The sequence below is a fragment of the Hyperoodon ampullatus genome (genome assembly GCF_949752795.1).
Source record: "Hyperoodon ampullatus genome assembly, chromosome: 6".
Taxonomy (NCBI): domain Eukaryota; kingdom Metazoa; phylum Chordata; class Mammalia; order Artiodactyla; family Ziphiidae; genus Hyperoodon; species Hyperoodon ampullatus.
This window is the reverse complement of record NC_136919.1, coordinates 106,125,926-106,143,394: the sequence shown is the minus strand read 5'-3', so window position 1 is coordinate 106,143,394 and position 17,469 is coordinate 106,125,926. Positions and strand designations below refer to the sequence as shown.

At 38.1% G+C, this 17,469-nt stretch overlaps 1 protein-coding gene across 1 annotated transcript in view; it reads right to left on the bottom strand.

Moving 5' to 3' along the window:
* ZNF169 (zinc finger protein 169) overlaps nucleotides 1-16,861 on the bottom strand; it is a gene marked incomplete at its 5' end in the record, with an annotated part of 87,495 nt that extends 70,634 nt beyond the window's left edge. Inside the window, one exon of the mRNA XM_079706144.1 lies at nucleotides 16,829-16,861. Within this exon, the coding sequence (XP_079562270.1) occupies nucleotides 16,829-16,861 (33 nt within the window). The remainder of the gene's footprint in view (nucleotides 1-16,828) is intronic.
* Nucleotides 16,862-17,469: the final 608 nt, after the last annotated feature.

Sequence of the window (17,469 nt, the reverse complement as noted above, 5' to 3'; positions counted from 1 at the left end):
ACAGGTATTTGCATATAGGGACAGATTTATTTCTTTCCTTATAATCTATATGTATTTTATTTCCTGTCTTGCCTTACTATAGAACTTCTAGCACAAAAGTGAATAAGAGTGGTGGGGGCTTCCCTGGTGGCGCAGTGGTTGAGAGTCCGCCTGCCGATGCAGGGGACACGGGTTCGTGCCCCTGTCCAGGAAGATCCCACATGCCGCGGAGTGGCTGGGCCCGTGAGCCATGGCCGCTGAGCCTGCGCATCCGGAGCCTGTGCTCTGCAACGGGAGAGGCCACAACAGTGAGAGGCCCGCGTACCACAAAAAAAAAAAAAAAAAAAAAAAGAGTGGTGGGAGCAGACATCCTTTCCTTGTTCTTCATATTTCATATGAGGAGGAAAACATAATGTCTCAAAGCATTAAGAATACTGTTCCACAAAGATACCACATCACACCCATTAGGATAACTATTACCAAAGAAACAGAAAAAAACAGGTTTGGGGAGGGAGTGGAGAAACTGGAACCTTTGTGAATTGTTGTGGAAAAAGTAAAATGGTATGGTTTCTGTGGAAAAAGTAAAATGGTATGGTTTCTGTGGAAAAGAGTTCAGCAGTTCCTCAAAAAGTTAAACATACAAAAAGCATACAATTTACCATATGATCCAGCAATTTTAATCCTCAGTATATATACCCCAAAGAATCAAAAGCAAGGGCTCAGATACTCATACACCAATGCTCATAACAGCATTATTCACAATAGCTCAAAGGTGGCAACAACCCAAATGTCCATCAACAGATAAACAGATAAGAAAATGTAGTACATATATACAAAAAAACTGTATATTATTCAGCCTTAAAAAGGAAGGAAATTCTGATACATGCTACATCAGAGATTAGCCTTGAAAACATTATGCTAAGTGAAATAAGCCAGTCACAAAGGACAAATATTGTTTGATTCCACTTATAGCAGGTACCTGGAATAGGCAAATTCATAGAGACAGAGTAAAATAGAGGTTACCAGGAGCTGGGGGGAGTGGGGGATGGGGAGTTATTATATAATGGATAGAGTTTCAGTCTAGGAAGACGAAAAAGTTTTAGAAATGAAGAAAGGTGATGACTGCACAATGGTGTGAATGAACTTAATGCCAATGAACTGTACATTTTAAAATGGTGAAAATTTTGTTATGTATATTTTATATTTAAAAAAATAATGCTACTTATACATTTTTTTTTTTTTTTTTTTTTTTCTTTTTGCGGTACGCAGGCCTCTCACTGTTGTGGCCTCTCCCGTTGTGGAGCACAGGCTCCAGACGTGCAGGCTCAGCGGCCATGGCTCACAGGCCCAGCTGCTCCGCAGCATGTGGGATCCTCCCGGACCGGGGCACGAACCCGCGTCCCCTGCATCGGCAGGCGGACTCTCAACCACTGCGCCACCAGGGAAGCCCTATAGATGTTTTTGTAGATGTCCCTAATCAAGTAGAGGAGTTCCCCTGTTTCTATTGTTCTAAGGTGTTTTTTTCCCCCACAAATGGTTACTGAATTCTGCCAAATGCTTGTACTGAATAAACTGATATTAATATAATCATGTGGTCTTTCTTCTTTAGCCTGTTAATATGGGGGATTACATTGATTGAGTTTCAAATATGAAACCACTCTTGTGTCCCTGGAATAAATCACACTTGATAATGGTGTACAGTTATTTTTATATATTGTTGAATTCAATCTGCTAATAATTTAAGGATTTTCATGTCTATATTCATGAGAGAGGTTGACCTGTAGTTTTCATTTTTTCTATTATCCTTGTCTGGTTTTATTACCAGCATAATATCCATAAAGTGAATTAGAAAGTGTTCCCTCCTATTTTCTGAAACAAAAATCATGTAGCATTGGTGTTTAAGTCTCCTTTACAAACTTGGCAGAATTCCACAGTAAAATCACCTGGGCCTATAAATTTCTTTTGTGGAGTTTTTAAATTATAAATTGGATTTTCTTAATAGTTATAGCCCTGTTCAAATTATCTACTCCATATTGGTCAAGTTAAAGTACAACAGTTTGTTTTTCAAGGAAACCAGTCCCGTTTCATTTAAGTTGTCAAATTTATGGGTAGATATTCTGTTGATGGCTACAGCGTATGTAGTAATACCCTTGTTTCATTCCTGATACTGGTAATTTGTGTCTATATTTTTTTTCTTAGTCTTGCTAAAGTTTAGTCAATTTATTGTTTTCAAAGAATCAGTTCTTTATTTCACTGATTTTCTCTATTCTTTTTATTTTCAATTTCATTGATTTCTGCCTTTATCACTATTATTTCCTTCCATTTTGTTCCTCTGAGTTTACTTTGCTCTTATTTTTCTAGGTTCTTGAGGCAGAAGCCTAGATTATTGACTTAAGACTTCCTGTTTTCTAACATATACATTTAATGCTACAGGTTTTTCTCTCAAGACTGCTTTAGCTGCATCCCACATACTTTGATATCTCATATTTTCCTTTTCATTCACTTTCTTTTTTTTTTGTTTGTTTGTTTTTGTTTTGTTTTTGTGGTACGCGGGCCTTTCACTGTTGTGGCCTCTCCCGTTGCGGAGCACAGGCTCCGGACGCGCAGGCTCAGCGGCCATGGCTCACGGGCCCAGCCGCTCCGCGGCATGTGGGATCTTCCCAGACCGGGGCACGAACCCGTGTCCCCTGCATCGGCAGGCGGACTCTCAACCACTGCACCACCAGGGAAGCCCTTCATTCACTTTCATGCAGGTTTTTATTTCCCTTGAGATGTCATTTTTAATGCCCAGATTATTTAGCAGTGTGTTATTTTCTACGTGCTTAGAGATTTTTCTGGTAACTTTCTCTTATTGATGTCAAGTTTGATTCCATTGTGGTCAGACAACATACTTTGCATGATTTAAATTTTTTTAAATTCATTAAGGTAAACCAATTTTTTTTGTTTCATGTGTTGTTCTATGGCCCAGAATATATCTATCTTCATACAGTCATCCCTCAGTATCCACAGAGGATTGGTTCCAGAACCCCCCTTCAGATACCAAAATCCACAGATGCTCAAGTCCTGTATATTAAATGGCATGGTATTTGTATATAACCTCATACATCCTCCTATATACTTTAAGTCATCTCTAGATTACTTATAATGCCTAATACAATGTAATGCCACGTAAATAGTTGTAAATATAATGTAAATGCTATGTAAATAGTTGCTGGCACACAGCAAATTCAAATTTTGCTTTTTGGAACTTTTGGAAAAAAATTTTTTTTTAATTTTTGATCTGCAGTTGGTTGAATCTGCAGATGTGGAACCCATGGATATGGAGGGCTGACTGTAAGAATATGCATTTTGCTATCGTTACGTGGAATGTTCTGTAAATGTTGATTAGATTCTGTTGGTTGATGGCGTTGTTGAGCTCCTACTGATTTGGGGTCTAATTATTCTATATAACATTGAGAGAAGGGTGTTGAAGTCTCAAATTGTTGATTTGTCTATTTCTCCTTTCAGTTTTCTCTTCTCATCTTTTGAAGCTCAGTTATTTGATGCATACACATTAAGGATCCTGTCTTGCTGACGAATTGACCAATTTATCACCCTCTGTATCTGGTAATTTTCTTTGAAGTCTATCTTACCTGATATTAATATAGCCCCTCTTGCTTTCCTTTGATTAATGTCTGCATGATGTATCTCTTTTTTATGATTCCTCTTCATTTGTGAAAAATATTTTCATTTCATACAGGATTTGGCGTTTACAATTCTTTTCCTTCAGTGCCTGAAAAAATCACACCACTTTCCATCTAGCCTCTCATTTCTGATGAGAAATTCACTACCATTCTAATAGTTTTCTTCCTCTGTAAGAAATGTGTTATTTTTCTCTAGCTGATTTCAAGATGTTTTCTTCACTTTTAGTGTTCAGGAGTTTCATTATAATGTATCCTGGTGTGGATTTCAGTGGGCTTATCATGTTTGGGATACACTCAGCTTTTTGAATCTGTAGGTTTAAATCTCTTGCCAAATTTAGGAACTTTTCAGCCATTAATTATTCTAATACTTTTTCAACCCTGCCCTTCTTTGCTTCTTCTTCCAGAACTGCAGTAACACAAATGTTAGATATTTTGTTATACTCTCACAATTCTTGAGACTCTGTTCATCTTTTTCCCAGTATATTTTCTCCTTGTTGCACAGATTGGGTAATTTCTATTATTCCATCTTATAGTTCAATAATTTCTCTGTTACCTCCAATCTGCTCTTAAGCCCATCTTCTGAACTTTTTCTTTCAGGTACATATTTCTCAGTTCTGAAATTTCCATATGCTTATTCATTACATCTTCTATTTCTTTGCAGAGGCTTTCTAATTTTTCATTTTTCTCAAGCATGTTCTTTTAGTTCTGGATATCCAGTTGTCCAAGCACCACATGTATAGACTGTTCTTTTTCAATTGAATAGTCTTGGTATCCTTGTCAAAAATCAATTGATCATATGTAAGAGGGATATTTTTCTGGGCTCTCAGTTCTATTCCACTGATCTATATGTTTATACTTATGGCAGTATAACACTGTTTTGCCGCTGTTTGCAGCTTGGAGCTAAGTATTGAAATCAAGCAGAGTGAGTCCTCCAAATTTCTTTTCCTTTTTCAAGATTGTTTTGACTATTCAGGGTCCTATGAGATTCCAAATGAATTTTAGGATAGGTTTTTCTATTTATATAAAACATGAATGGTACTTTGACAGGGACTGTATTGAATCCATAGATCACTTTGGATATTACTGTCATCTTAGCAATATTGTCTTCCAATCCATAAGCATGGGAAGTCTTTCCATTTATTTAGGTCTCCTTTAATTTCAGCAATGTTTTGCACTTTTCAGTGAACAAGGCTTTTGCCTGCTTGGCTTATTACTGAATATTTTATTATTTTTGATGCTACTGTAAGTGGGATTTTAAAAAATATTTCCTGTTTGAATAGTTCTTTGAAAACGTACATAAATACAACTGACTTTTGTGTCCTGAAACTTCGCTGAATTCATTTTTAGCTCTAATAATTTTTTTGTGGATTCTAGGGTTGTATAGATTTGAGATAATGTCTGGAGGAAAGAAATAATTTTACTTCTGTTTGAATGTGGGTGCCGTTTCTTTTTCTGCCTAATTATTCTGGCTAGAACTGCCAGTACTATGTTGAACAGAAGTGGCAAAAGCTGACATCCTTATCTTGTACTGTTTTTCAGGGAAAAGCTTTCAGTCTTTCACCATAAAGAACAACACTAGTGTGGCTTTTTCATATAAGGCCTTTATCATGTTCAAGAAGTTTTCATGTATTCCTGGTTTACTGAATGTTTTTACCATGAAAGAGTGCTGAATTTTGTCAAGTGCTTTTTCGTCATCAATTGAAATGATCATGCAGTTTTTATCCTTCATTCTATGAATGAAGTATATTACAGGATTTTAATATTTTGAAACATCATTGTAAATCTCACTTGGTCATGAGTTACAGCATTTTGGTGAGGATTTTTGCCCCTAAATTCATAAGGGATATTAGCCTGTAGTTTTCTTGTAGTGTCTTTGTCTGAGACCTCTGTAGTCAGAGCAATGTGTCACAGAATGAGACAGAAAGTGTCCTCTCCAGTATTTTGGAATAGTTTGAGAAAGATTTATGTTAACTCTTCTTTATATATTTAGTAGAATTAACAAGTAAAGCCATCTCATTGTGAGCTTTTCTCTGTTGGGAGGTTTTTTTAATGACTGCTCCAATATCCTCACTAGTTATAGATCTATCCATAATTTCTATTCTTTCCTGAGTCAGTTGAGATAAACTGTGCATGTCTCAAAATTTGTCCATTTCACCTTGGGTAGCAAATTTGTTGGCAAACAGCTGTTAATAGTATTCCCTTATAATCCTCTATATTTTTAAAAATTGATAATAAAGTTTCCAATTTCATTTCTGATTTTAGTAACTTGTCTTTTTTGTTAGTCAATTTAGATAAAGGTTTGTCAATTTTGTTAATCTTTTTAAGGAACCAACTTTAGGTTTTGTTGATTTCTCTATCATTTTTCTATTCTCTATTTTGTCTTTGCTCTTTTATTATTTCCTGCCTTCTGCTAGCTTGAGTTTAGTTGGTGCTTCTTTTCCTAGTTACATAGGTTATACAGTTAGGTTATTAATTTGAGTTCTCCCTTAATACATGCATTTACAGCTATAAATTTCCCTCTAAGCACTGTTTTTACTATATTCCGTAAGTTTTGGTATGTCATGTTTTCATTTCCATTTGTCTCCCAAAGTATTTTCTACTTTGTGATTTTTCTTCTTGACATATTAGTTGTTTAAGAGTGTCCTACTTAGTTTCCACAAATTTGTGAATTTTCCGAAGTTCTGTTATTCATTTCTAGTTTCATTCCAGAAAGTGAACAGAAAAGTTACTTTGTAAGATTTCAGTCATTTCAAACTTAAGACTTACCTGTGGCCTAACATATGGTCTATCCTGGAGAACGTTCCATGTGCACTTGAGTGGAATATATATTTTGCTGTTGTTGGGTGGTGTGTTCTGTACATATGTTAGGTGAAACTGATTTACAGTGTAGTTCAAGTTCTATATTTCCTTGTTGATCTCCTGTCTGGCTGCCCTATGCAGTATAGAAAGCTGGGTACTGAAGTCACCAACCATTATTGCAGACCTATTTTTCTCTCAATTCTGTCCATTTTTATTCCATATATTTTGGGACTATATTGCTAGGTTATGTTCATATTTATAATTGCTATATATTATTTCTGTAATGAACCTTTTATCAATATATGTCTTTCTTCATTTTATTATCTTTTCCTAATTTAAAATCTGTTTTGTCTCATGATACAGCCATCCCAACTCTCTTTTGATTACTATTTGTATGAAATATCTTTTTCCATCCTTTTACGTTCAACCTCTTTATGTCCATGTTATCTAAAGTGAGTCTCTTGTAGGCAGTATATGTATAGATCTTGGGGTTTTTTTAATCCAAACTGCTAACCTAGGCCTTTTTTGATTGGGGCATTTATTCCATTTATATTTAATGTGATTAATGAAAAGGAAGGATTTACTTTTGCCATTTAGCCTTTTGTTTTCTGTATATATCTTTTGTTCTCAGTTCCTCCATTACTGCCTTTTAAAATATTTATTGATTTTTTTCTTGTGTTTTTTTCACTTTTATCATTTCTTTCATTTTCTGTATATTTTTAAGTATTTTCTTAGTGGTTACCATGTTAACATGTTAAGCTTGTAAAAATCTACTAACTTAGTCTCAATAGCATACAAACACTCTGCTCCTATACTTTTCCATCCCTCTCCCTTATTTTGTAATTGTCCAAGATTACATCTTTATAAAGTGTATGCCCATTAACATAGATGTATATTTTTTGTGTTTGCCTGAAATCATACAGAAAAAGCAGAAGTTATAAACCAAACAAAAAGCACAATAATACTGGCTTTTATACAAGCCTCTGTACTAGTGTTCACTTTTCTTTCTTATGGTTTAGAGTTACTATCTAGTGTCCTTTTCAAATCAGCTTGAATTTTTTGTTTTGTTTTGTTTTGGTTTTTGGGTTTTTGTAGAGCAGGTCTACTGTTAATGAGCTCTCTCAGATTTTATCTGGTAACATCTTAATTTCTCCCTCATTCTTCAAGAATAATTTGCCAGATATAGAATTCTTAGTTGACGGTTTTTCTTCCAAGACTTAAAATGTGTTGTCTCTCTGACTGGTGGCCTCCATGGTTTCTGATGAGAAATTGCCTGTTAATCTATTTGAGGGTCACTTGTAGGTAACAAACAACTTCTCACTTGCTGCTTTCAAAATTCTGTCTTTGGGTTTTGACAATTTGGTGTGGATCTTTTTGATTTTATCCTACTTGGAGTCTGTTGAGTGTCAGGGATGTATAGATTTATTCTTTTATCAAATTTGGGAAGTTTCTGGATATTATTTCTTGAAATTTTCTCTCCCCTTTCCTTCTGCAATTCCCATTATGTGTATGTAAGTAAACCTGATGGTGTCACACAGGTCTTTCAAGCTCTGTTCATCTTTTATCGATCTTTTCTTTCTGTTCCTCACAATGGGTAACCTCAGTTGAAATATTTCCAAGTGCACAGACTTAATTTTACCTGTTTAAATATGCTGTTGAACTCCTATAATGAATTTTTCCCTTCAGTTATTGTACTTTGCAGCTCCAAGATTCCTATATGGTTCCCTTCTATAATTTCTCTTTACTGATAATCTCTATTTGTTCAAACATTGTTGACCTAGTTCCTTTCGTTCCATGTCCATGGTTTCTTTTAGCTCTTTATGCATATTTAAGATAGTTGATTTAAAGTCTTTGTGCTGGGGCTTCCTCATGGATAGTTAGTAGGCAAGCAGTTTAAAATGCCACAGTACTCTCCTGCCACAAACAAAGGAGCTTCTTTCTTCACCAAATCTTCCAGTTTTGACTAGATTCCAAAGTTTTACAAAAGTTAATTCTGACAGTTTCTGGCAGCCCATTAGTTGCTTTTGAGCAGGTACGATCATGGATATCCCTTACTCTGTCATTTTTCATATCACAAAGTTTTTTTTTTAATTGTATGATTCCACTTATATGAAATATCCACAACAGTTAAAACCACAGAGACACAAGAGGGTTAGTGGTTGTCAGTATCTGGGAAGAGGAGCAAATAGGGAGTGACTGCTTAATGATAAAAACGCTGCAACTAGATAGAGGTGATGGTTGCACAACACTGTGAATGTACTAAATGCCACTGAATTGTACATATTAAAATGGCTAACTGGGCTTCCCTGGTGGTGCAGTGGTTGAGAGTCCGCCTGCCGATGCAAGGGACATGGGTTCGTGCCCCGGCCCGGGAAGATCCCACATGCCGTGGAGCAGCTGGGCCCGTGAGCCATGGCTGCTGAGCCTGCGTGTCCGGAGCCTGTGCTCCGCAACGGGAGAGGCCACAACAGTGAGAGGCCTGCGTACTGCAAAAAAAAAAAATGGCTAACTTTATGTTATGTGAATTTCACATCAACAAAAAATTTTAAAGTCACTTTTAAGGAGATGTGTTTCCAAGGGCACTTTACATATCCTAGTAGATGGCCCAGACTAATACTTTCAACAAATTGGAAAGAGATTATTCACAGGGCTCTCATGATCTTACATACACTGAGTATCATCAGAATCTTCCTCATGTTCCTTCACTTCCTGGTGTCAACACTCTGATGTGGGGTCAGGCTCCACGTGGGCTTAGCATGTTGAAGCTTCCTACATGTCACTTGTATCTATGGCCTTTCTCCCTCTATCAGTCTTCTTGACACTGAACAAATCCAGAATTTCACATTCACTGTATTTAAGGGTTCTCTCCACCCCTGTGAATTTTTACTTGTGTACTCTCTGATGCTTGTTGTGAATTTTGACTAAAGGTTTTTCCACACTCATAACATTTGTGGGGTGCTATGGACTAAATTGTGTCCTCTCAAAATTCATGTTGACCCCTTATTCTCAGTGTGTCTACATTTGGAGATATGGCATGCAAGGGATAAGGTTAAATGAGGTCAGAAAGGTAGGGCCCTCATAGGGTTTGTACTTTATAAGAAGAAGAGACCAGAGCTTACTCTCTTTCTGATGCTGCTGTGTGAGCACACAGCAAGAAGGCAGCAGTATGAAAGCCAGGAAGAGAGCCCTCACCAGGAACCAAATCAGCCAGTACCCTAATTTTAACTTCCCAGCTTTGAAAACTGTGAGAAATAAATTTCTGTTGTTTTAAGTCACCAGTCGATGGTATTTTGTTATGGCAGCCCTAGCAGACTAATACAGATTTTGGTACTGACAGTGGGGTGCTGCTGTAACAAATTCCTAAAACTGTGGACATGGCTTTGAAACTGTATGATGGGTAGAGATTGGAAGAATTTTGTGGTGCATGCTAGAAAAATCTGAGATTGACATGAAGGGACTGTTGGTAGAAATACAAACATTAACGGTGATTTTTATGAGGGCTCAGAAAGAGAAGAGCTGAAAAGAAAAGTTCCATCTTCTTAGAGAATACATAAATAATCATGGAAAAAATGACAGCAGAAATATAGATGTTAAAGGACATTCTGGTGATGTCTCAGATGGAAATGAGGAACAGGTTACTGGAAACTGGAGGAAAGGTGAACCTTGCTATAAAGTGGCAAAGAACTCGAGTGAACTGTGTTCTAGTGTTCTGTGGAAGGTTGAACTTGTGAGTGATGACACTGGATATTTAACTGAGATTTCAAAGTAGTGTTAAGGAGTGGCTTGGTTCCTCCTGACTACTTATGGTAAAATGTGAAAGAAGAGAGATGAATTGAAGAAGGAATTGTTAAGTAAAAATGAACCCATACTGAAGATTGGAAAATTCTTAACTTATCTACATTGTAAAAAAAGAGAGAGAAAACTTGTTCTGAGGAGAACACTGAGGGCATGTCTGAACAATTTGATAAGATAATTAGTATGGGTGTGAACCATGAATTTAATCAGCCATCTCAGCAGAAGCCAGGAAGAGATGGAAGTATACCCACAAAAACACTGCAGCTGGGACTAAAGTAGGCACAGAAAATGGGATGAAACAGGAAGAGTGTGAATATGTATTATCCTTCAAGGAAAGAGAGGCTATTTGTAAGTTGTCAGGTCCTCTAATCCCACCACAGGCCCAGGGGGCAAGGCTGCCACTCCTTGCTTACAGCATGGCCCTCTCAGAAAGCCACAGAGGCAGGGTCACACCTCTGGGCCGAAGGGGTACTGCCAATCTAGTGGGCCTGGAGAGTAGAACATCAATCCAGAGGGTTATTCTCCAGCCTTAGGATCTAATACAATTTACCTTGCTAGGTTTGGACTTATTTAGAATCCTTCACCCTATCTTCCTTCTGATTTCTCCCTTTTAGAATGGGAATGTGTATCCTACTCCTGTCCATTTTATTTTGCAAGTACATAACTTACCTGGTTTCACAGGTTCACAACTGGAGAGGAATTTTACCTTAGGGAAATGGTACCTTTACTCATGTCTCACCTGTATCTGATTTAGATATTTAGATGAGACTTTGGGCTTTAAATTTGATTCTGGTATGAGTTAAGATCTGGGGGGCTGTTAAGATGAAATAATGTATGTTCATGTCAGAAGGACATGAATTTTGAAGGGCCGGGGGTGGAATGCCATGGAGTGAATTATGTCCCACAAAATTATGTTGAAGCCTTAAACCCCAATTTGGTTGTATTTAGAGATGGGGCCTCTAAGAAAGTATTGAGGCTAAGTGAGGTCATAAGGGTGGGGCCCTGATCCAATAGGAATGGTGCCTCATAAGAGGAAGAGATACCAGAACTCTGTCTCTGCCATACGAACACACAGCAAGAAGCCAGCCATCTACAAGCCAGGAAGCATCCCACCAGGAACTGAATTGGCTACACCTGGATCTTAGATTTTTCCAGCCCCCAGAACTGTGATAAAATAAAATTTCTGTTGTTTAGGTCAACTAGTGTGTGATACTCTTTTATGGCAGCCCTAGCAGTCTAATACAGAGGGTTTCTCTCCAGTATAAACTTCCTGATGCTGAATAAGATTTGCAATTTGACAAAAGGCTTTCCCACACTTATCACATCCATAGAGTTTCTCACCAGTGGGGATTCTGTGGTGGTAATGATGGTAGAAGCTCTGGCGGAAGCACTCCCTATAGATACTACATTTGTATGACTTCTTTCCCATGCTGTAACTTCTTTGGTGCTGGCCAAGTTGTGAGTTCAAACAGAAGCCCCTCCCACATTTATCACATCTGTAGGGCTTCTCTCTGAAGTAGATTCTTTGGTGTTGGGTTAGATATAAGCTACAGATTTCCCACACACCTTACACTAATAGGGCTTCTCCCTATGAGTTTGTAAGTTTGCCTATTGGAACAAGGTATGAGTTCTAACTAAAGGCTATCTATCTCACATTTACCAGATTTTTAAGTTTCTCTCCCAAATGAATGCTCTGGTGCTGAAAGAGATTTGAGATGGATTTAAATCCTTTCTTTTCCTATACTGTTACATCCATAGGGTTTCTCTCCAGTGTGAAATCTCTAATGCTGAAGATTAGAATTTTGACTGAAGCTTTTAAAATATTCAATACACTTGTAAAGTTTCTCTCCAGTATGAATCCTCTGATACTAAGTAAGTTTTGAGCTTTCAATGAAGCATTTACTTCCATTATCACACACATAGGGTTTCTCACCAAAATGAATTTTCTGATGTTGCCCGAGTTCATAATTGAATCTGAAGCCTCTGCCATAAATGACACAATTGTGGGTTCTTCTTCCTGGAGTATCACTCTCCTTGTAGGAAAGTCTGAGTTTAGACTGATGTTGCTCCTACACTCATCAAATCCCTTGGTTCTTTTCCTGCAGAATTTGGGGAGGCATGGTCACTTGCCAGAAATACAAGAGAATTACTCAGGGAGGGTCTTGGAGGAATGTAACCTGAGCCAATGTTACAAGCTTTCCCCAAACCAGGCTCCCAAGGACCATGCCTCAAGACCATCCCCAGTACCAAGAAGGGACCATTATCTGAGATTTCTTTCACAAAATAAGATGGTTTGTCTCCATCTTTATTGCAGAATTGCCTGTTTTGATTTAGGTTGTATACATGAATTTTCTCCTATTCAACATTAGTCCACTGAAGGCAGAGCCTATGATGTTTCTGTCCTGAAGTTCTTTCTCATTAGGCAAAGGAGATCTTGCTTTTGGGTGCAATGTGCCTGATACCAAAGTAATTCAGATAAAGTCCAGAGTGGCTCATCAGCCGATTGGCAAGCTAGCACTGTGGCCACATGTAGCTGCCTCTATCCCAGTCTAAGAAAGTAAGCAGGTGATGGCTCTGGGGTGTTCATTCCAGTCACTTCCCAACTGCTAATCCTTGTAACCTCATCATCAAATCACAGACCATGAGCTTCCCCAACAAGGAAGAGAAAGTCAAGTGAGAGAGAGAACATGGGGGCCCAATCAGCAATACTCTGTCTTCCTCTCAGTTCCTCTGGGGACACTGCATGGGTCTCCAAGTTGGATGCCAGGGGTGAGGCTAGCACAGAGACCCTAGCCCCAGAAGTGGTGGAGGGCACTGCTAGAGGGCTGGCAAGGGAGAACTACCCAGGTTAGCCTCCCACAAGCTTTGATATGTTGTATTTCCATCATCACTCTGTTCTAATTTCTCTTACAATTTCTTCTTTGATGTAAGGATTAGTAAAGAGTGTGTTGTTTAATTTCCAATATTTTAAATTTATATTATTGTTGACTTCTAATACAATTCTCTTAAGAGTCATAGAATATACTTTGTATTCTTTAACTCTTTTTAAATTTATTAAGACTTCCTTTATAGACCCCCCATGTAGTCTGTCTTGGTGAGCATACCAAATGTACTTGAAAAGAATGTGTATTCTACAGTTGTAGGGTGCAGTGTTCTACAATTATCAACCAGGATAACACAGTCGTTAGTTTTCTTCAGATCATCTATGTCTTTACTAATTTTTTACCTAGTTGTTCTATCAATTACTCAAAAGGGGGCCTTTTTCTCCCTTTAATTCTGACAATTATTTTGAAGCTTTGTTATTTTGAACAGTTATATACACACATAACTCTTATGTCTTCCTGATGAAGTGACTCCTTTATCATTCCGAAATGGTCTTCTTTCCCTCTGTCTTGAAGTTGATTTTATCTGATAGCTGATAGTGAGTGCTATGTTTTCCTTTCCTCATTGGGCATAGTTAATGTAGAGACTTTAAAGTCCTTGTCTGATAATTTCATCCACAGGGTGAATTATGTTATGTAAACTATATATCAAAAAATATTAAATTTTATAAGATGAGTAAGATTCAGAATAGTTGAGGAAAAAGCAGAGGGTTAAGAATCAAGATGAGGCATGTAGGGAGGAAGGGAACACAGATGCCATGAGCAGAAGAGGGAGAAAGCCTATGATATGGGTAGGGTAAAACATCTGGCAGGAGGGAAAGGTAAACTAGTGGTAGAATAGAGAGCAGAGGTGTTAGAACATCTTGTGGATGGTTTTGAAAGCAGACAAAAGAACATAGATACTCTACTATAGAGTTGTAGCTCATATGATTTAAAACACTCATGTCTCTTCACTTGGCCATATTTTGTGGTAAGTCCAAAATTCATTTCATGAACAAAATTTCCTAAAGAAATAGGTTCTCAAACATTGAGAACAGGTTAAATTTCCAGTGACTGAGAAACAGTGGGATGGAATAGTGAAAATCTGTGAATACTTTTAACCTGTAGAGTCATTGATTTCAATATGAATGTTTGTGGTTTCTTCACTTTAAAGGTATGACAGTAGGGTAGTCACTAGTTTTAATACACTACAATTTTATCATTAAAATCACTCAGATGCACACAGACCAAAAATATTAATTAAATTCAAGTGATAGGAATAATTGAAATGTCTATCAATAGATAAATGAATAAACAAAATGTCTCATAGCCATACAATGGAATACTATTCAACCTTAAAGCAGAATGAATTACTGATTTGGGCTACAATGCGGATGAATCTTGAAAATATTATGCTAAGTGAAAGAAAACAGACACAAAAGACCACATATTATGTGAGTCCATTTATATGAAATATCCAGAACAACCAAATCTATAAAAATAGTTTAGTGGTTGTCAAGAGCTGGGGGAGGGGAGAATGGAGAGTGACTCCTAATGCGTGCAGGGTTTCTTTGGGGTGGGGGTGGGTCTGAAAACATTATGGAATTAGACAGTGGTGAATGTTGCACAACTTTGTGAATATATTAAAATCTACTGAATTGTACCCTTTAAAAGGGCAAATTTTATTGGAAATGAATTATATGTCAATGAAAACTTTTCAAAATATTTAATTCCAGTGATAGGTAAACCCCTAAAAAAGTTGGAAGTCTTATAAGAATGTAGGCTGTGCTATAGGTAACACTGTCTGTAAACCATCAAAGTCTCCTGCACACAGCAGACATTCAAAAAATTTTGAGATTAAATAAAAAAGTGCTAATTTCCTACTAGTTAATGTACTCTAGGTACAACCCCCTTCTATGTCACAACTCTAATGCATATTCCAATTTCTCCTCTCAGGTAAAAGCCCTTAGGAAAAAATGCCTAAATGTCATGATGTATATATAGGTCAGAATATTCTATATAATTCAGAACTGACATATAACAAAGTACCTGAAAATGCAATTTAAAGAACCCTAAAATATATAATTTCTATTCCTCAAATAACAAACATAAAAACAAGCAAACCCCTTTGTTCTGTTGTACTTTCAAAGTAAGTTAAGATTGGGTCCATTTATGAAACAGCTATGTTATAAGTGTCTTACATTTGCAGGTACGGAAACTTCATCTTAAAAAACAAACCTACTCAGATACTCGTGCCCTGGAATCAATTTTTCATGAATGAATAAAAGAAAAAAGTGTATACTGAGAAATGTTGGTCATAGATAGGATAAGGTTCAGGGTGTGCTAAGGATCCCACAGGAAGTGGCAGAATAGGGACAGGAAAAGTAATGCTCCATTTTGGCCAAGAATGCTTCTATATTAACATCAGAAATGGTAAAGTGAAACATACAAAAGAAAAGCCACCCCCCCACCCCGGGAACATTCTGAATTGCATACACTACATAAACATTTTCTCTCAAAGGTATAAAAGATTTGACAACTGAGGGACATACAGCCCTCAACGATATCTGATAACATCAAAACCAATCATTTTTAACTGATACAGTAACAGACAAATATCCACTATATGAGCTCAGTATTAAGATCAAGTTCAGATCTTACAGAAAAATTCTACACTTGTCATATTTTTAGGACAGGCAAAGCAAAACTTAATTAGCCCAACTGACACTATTTTTGGTAATTGATATAATCAGCATAAGCATCCCACCTGGCATCTGTTTAGGTGGTCAGTAAACGTTAACTCCGTTTGATTACATCAAGTTCACAATATGCCTAGTCTCAGGGATTAGAAAATCTTCCCTTCGGGACATACATTCATTCGATTACTATTTATGGCAAATTCCTTCTCAGAATCCTTCAAAACCGAACTTGTTCCAGGTTCAAGTCCACACTCCTCAGCCTGGCTTTCAGGATTCTGGCTGAACTACTTCCATCCAGGTTCAGAGGGGGTGAAAGCAAAGCCTTGAAGGGCAAGGCAAGTAATGAATGAATCAGGCACCTCAGCCGTGGGGTTAAGGGGCACAAGGGGGTGTGACTACACCACGGAGAAGCCGTTTGGCTCCAGCTACTTGTCATACACACCAAGAGTGTGGACTCAGGACTTAGGTGTAATCTTCCAATTTTTAAGTGTGGAAAACCCAAATATAATGCATGGGGTCAGCCAAACTAAGTCTACCCATGAATCACCAGCAGACAGCAGATGAGCATCCTCACCTCTAAACAGAGAAAAATGATGTGATGAAAGGCCACTGACTGCTCCAAGCTTCCCATATGATGAGGGACAGCCTGCAGGTCACCTGCTCTCTGAGACATGCTAGGATTCCAGCCACATTCCCACAGGAATGCATTCCCTCAGCTCTTTAACTTGTCAAATCTGTCAGGGGCAGCTCAGGTGGCTCCTTCCTTGAAAGCCTTCCTTCACTTTTTTAGGCCTTGGGAACCACTGGGCACATAAGCATGATTGTGTTTTAACTGTGTTGATAATACTTGATGAATGCATAGGTCATGAATGGAGCAAGAGTCTGAGAAAAGGCTCCAGGTAAGATGAACCACACCTCCAAGATCAGGGCTAGGTGCCAACAAGGCAGCTCCAAGACAAGAAAAGGCAATGGGTCCATCCTGCAAGAGCTAGGAAGAAATTTCAGGACTCACCTCATCCCTGGTTGTCAGGAGCCCTGGGGCCATAGTCTTGGTCTGCTGAGTGCTCTTCCTAGAGAAGAGTCAAGTTGCAGAGGCAGAGCTGGGGAAAGAGAAGAGAAGTGAGGGGGTGCTTGGGAGAAGTACCCTTCTATCCAGCCTCCCAGTTCAGCAGAGGCAAGAAGGAGATAGGAAGGCAGGTTGCAGAGGGCATCAGAGCCATCCATTCTTAACCAGTGTGTCCTGTAAATAAGGCTCCCAGAGCTGGGCCAGCAGCAGGTTTAGTCCCAATCTCCAGTTGGGAAATGAAGTCCACAGCCCCAGCAGTTGGATGAGACTCCATTAAGTCACTGTGTGGACTCTTATTAAGAGAAAAGGGCCTCACAGTGCCCACAGATGAGCATTCACGTTGAGAAATAAAGTGACCTATCATAGTGAAAATAGAAGCTCCCCATCCACATCAGCCCTGAGGCCAAAGGACAAGGCCTAGGAAATTCAAAACAGAAAGACCACTACAGCTCAGGACAGAATGTAGATTTGGGGGACGGGGGGACTTGAAGCACGGTAGAAGCCATAACCTGGCTGCACCTTCCCCTTCACTTATATACCCAAGATTTGAAATGTGACTTGAAATTTAAGAATGGGCAGTCATAAAA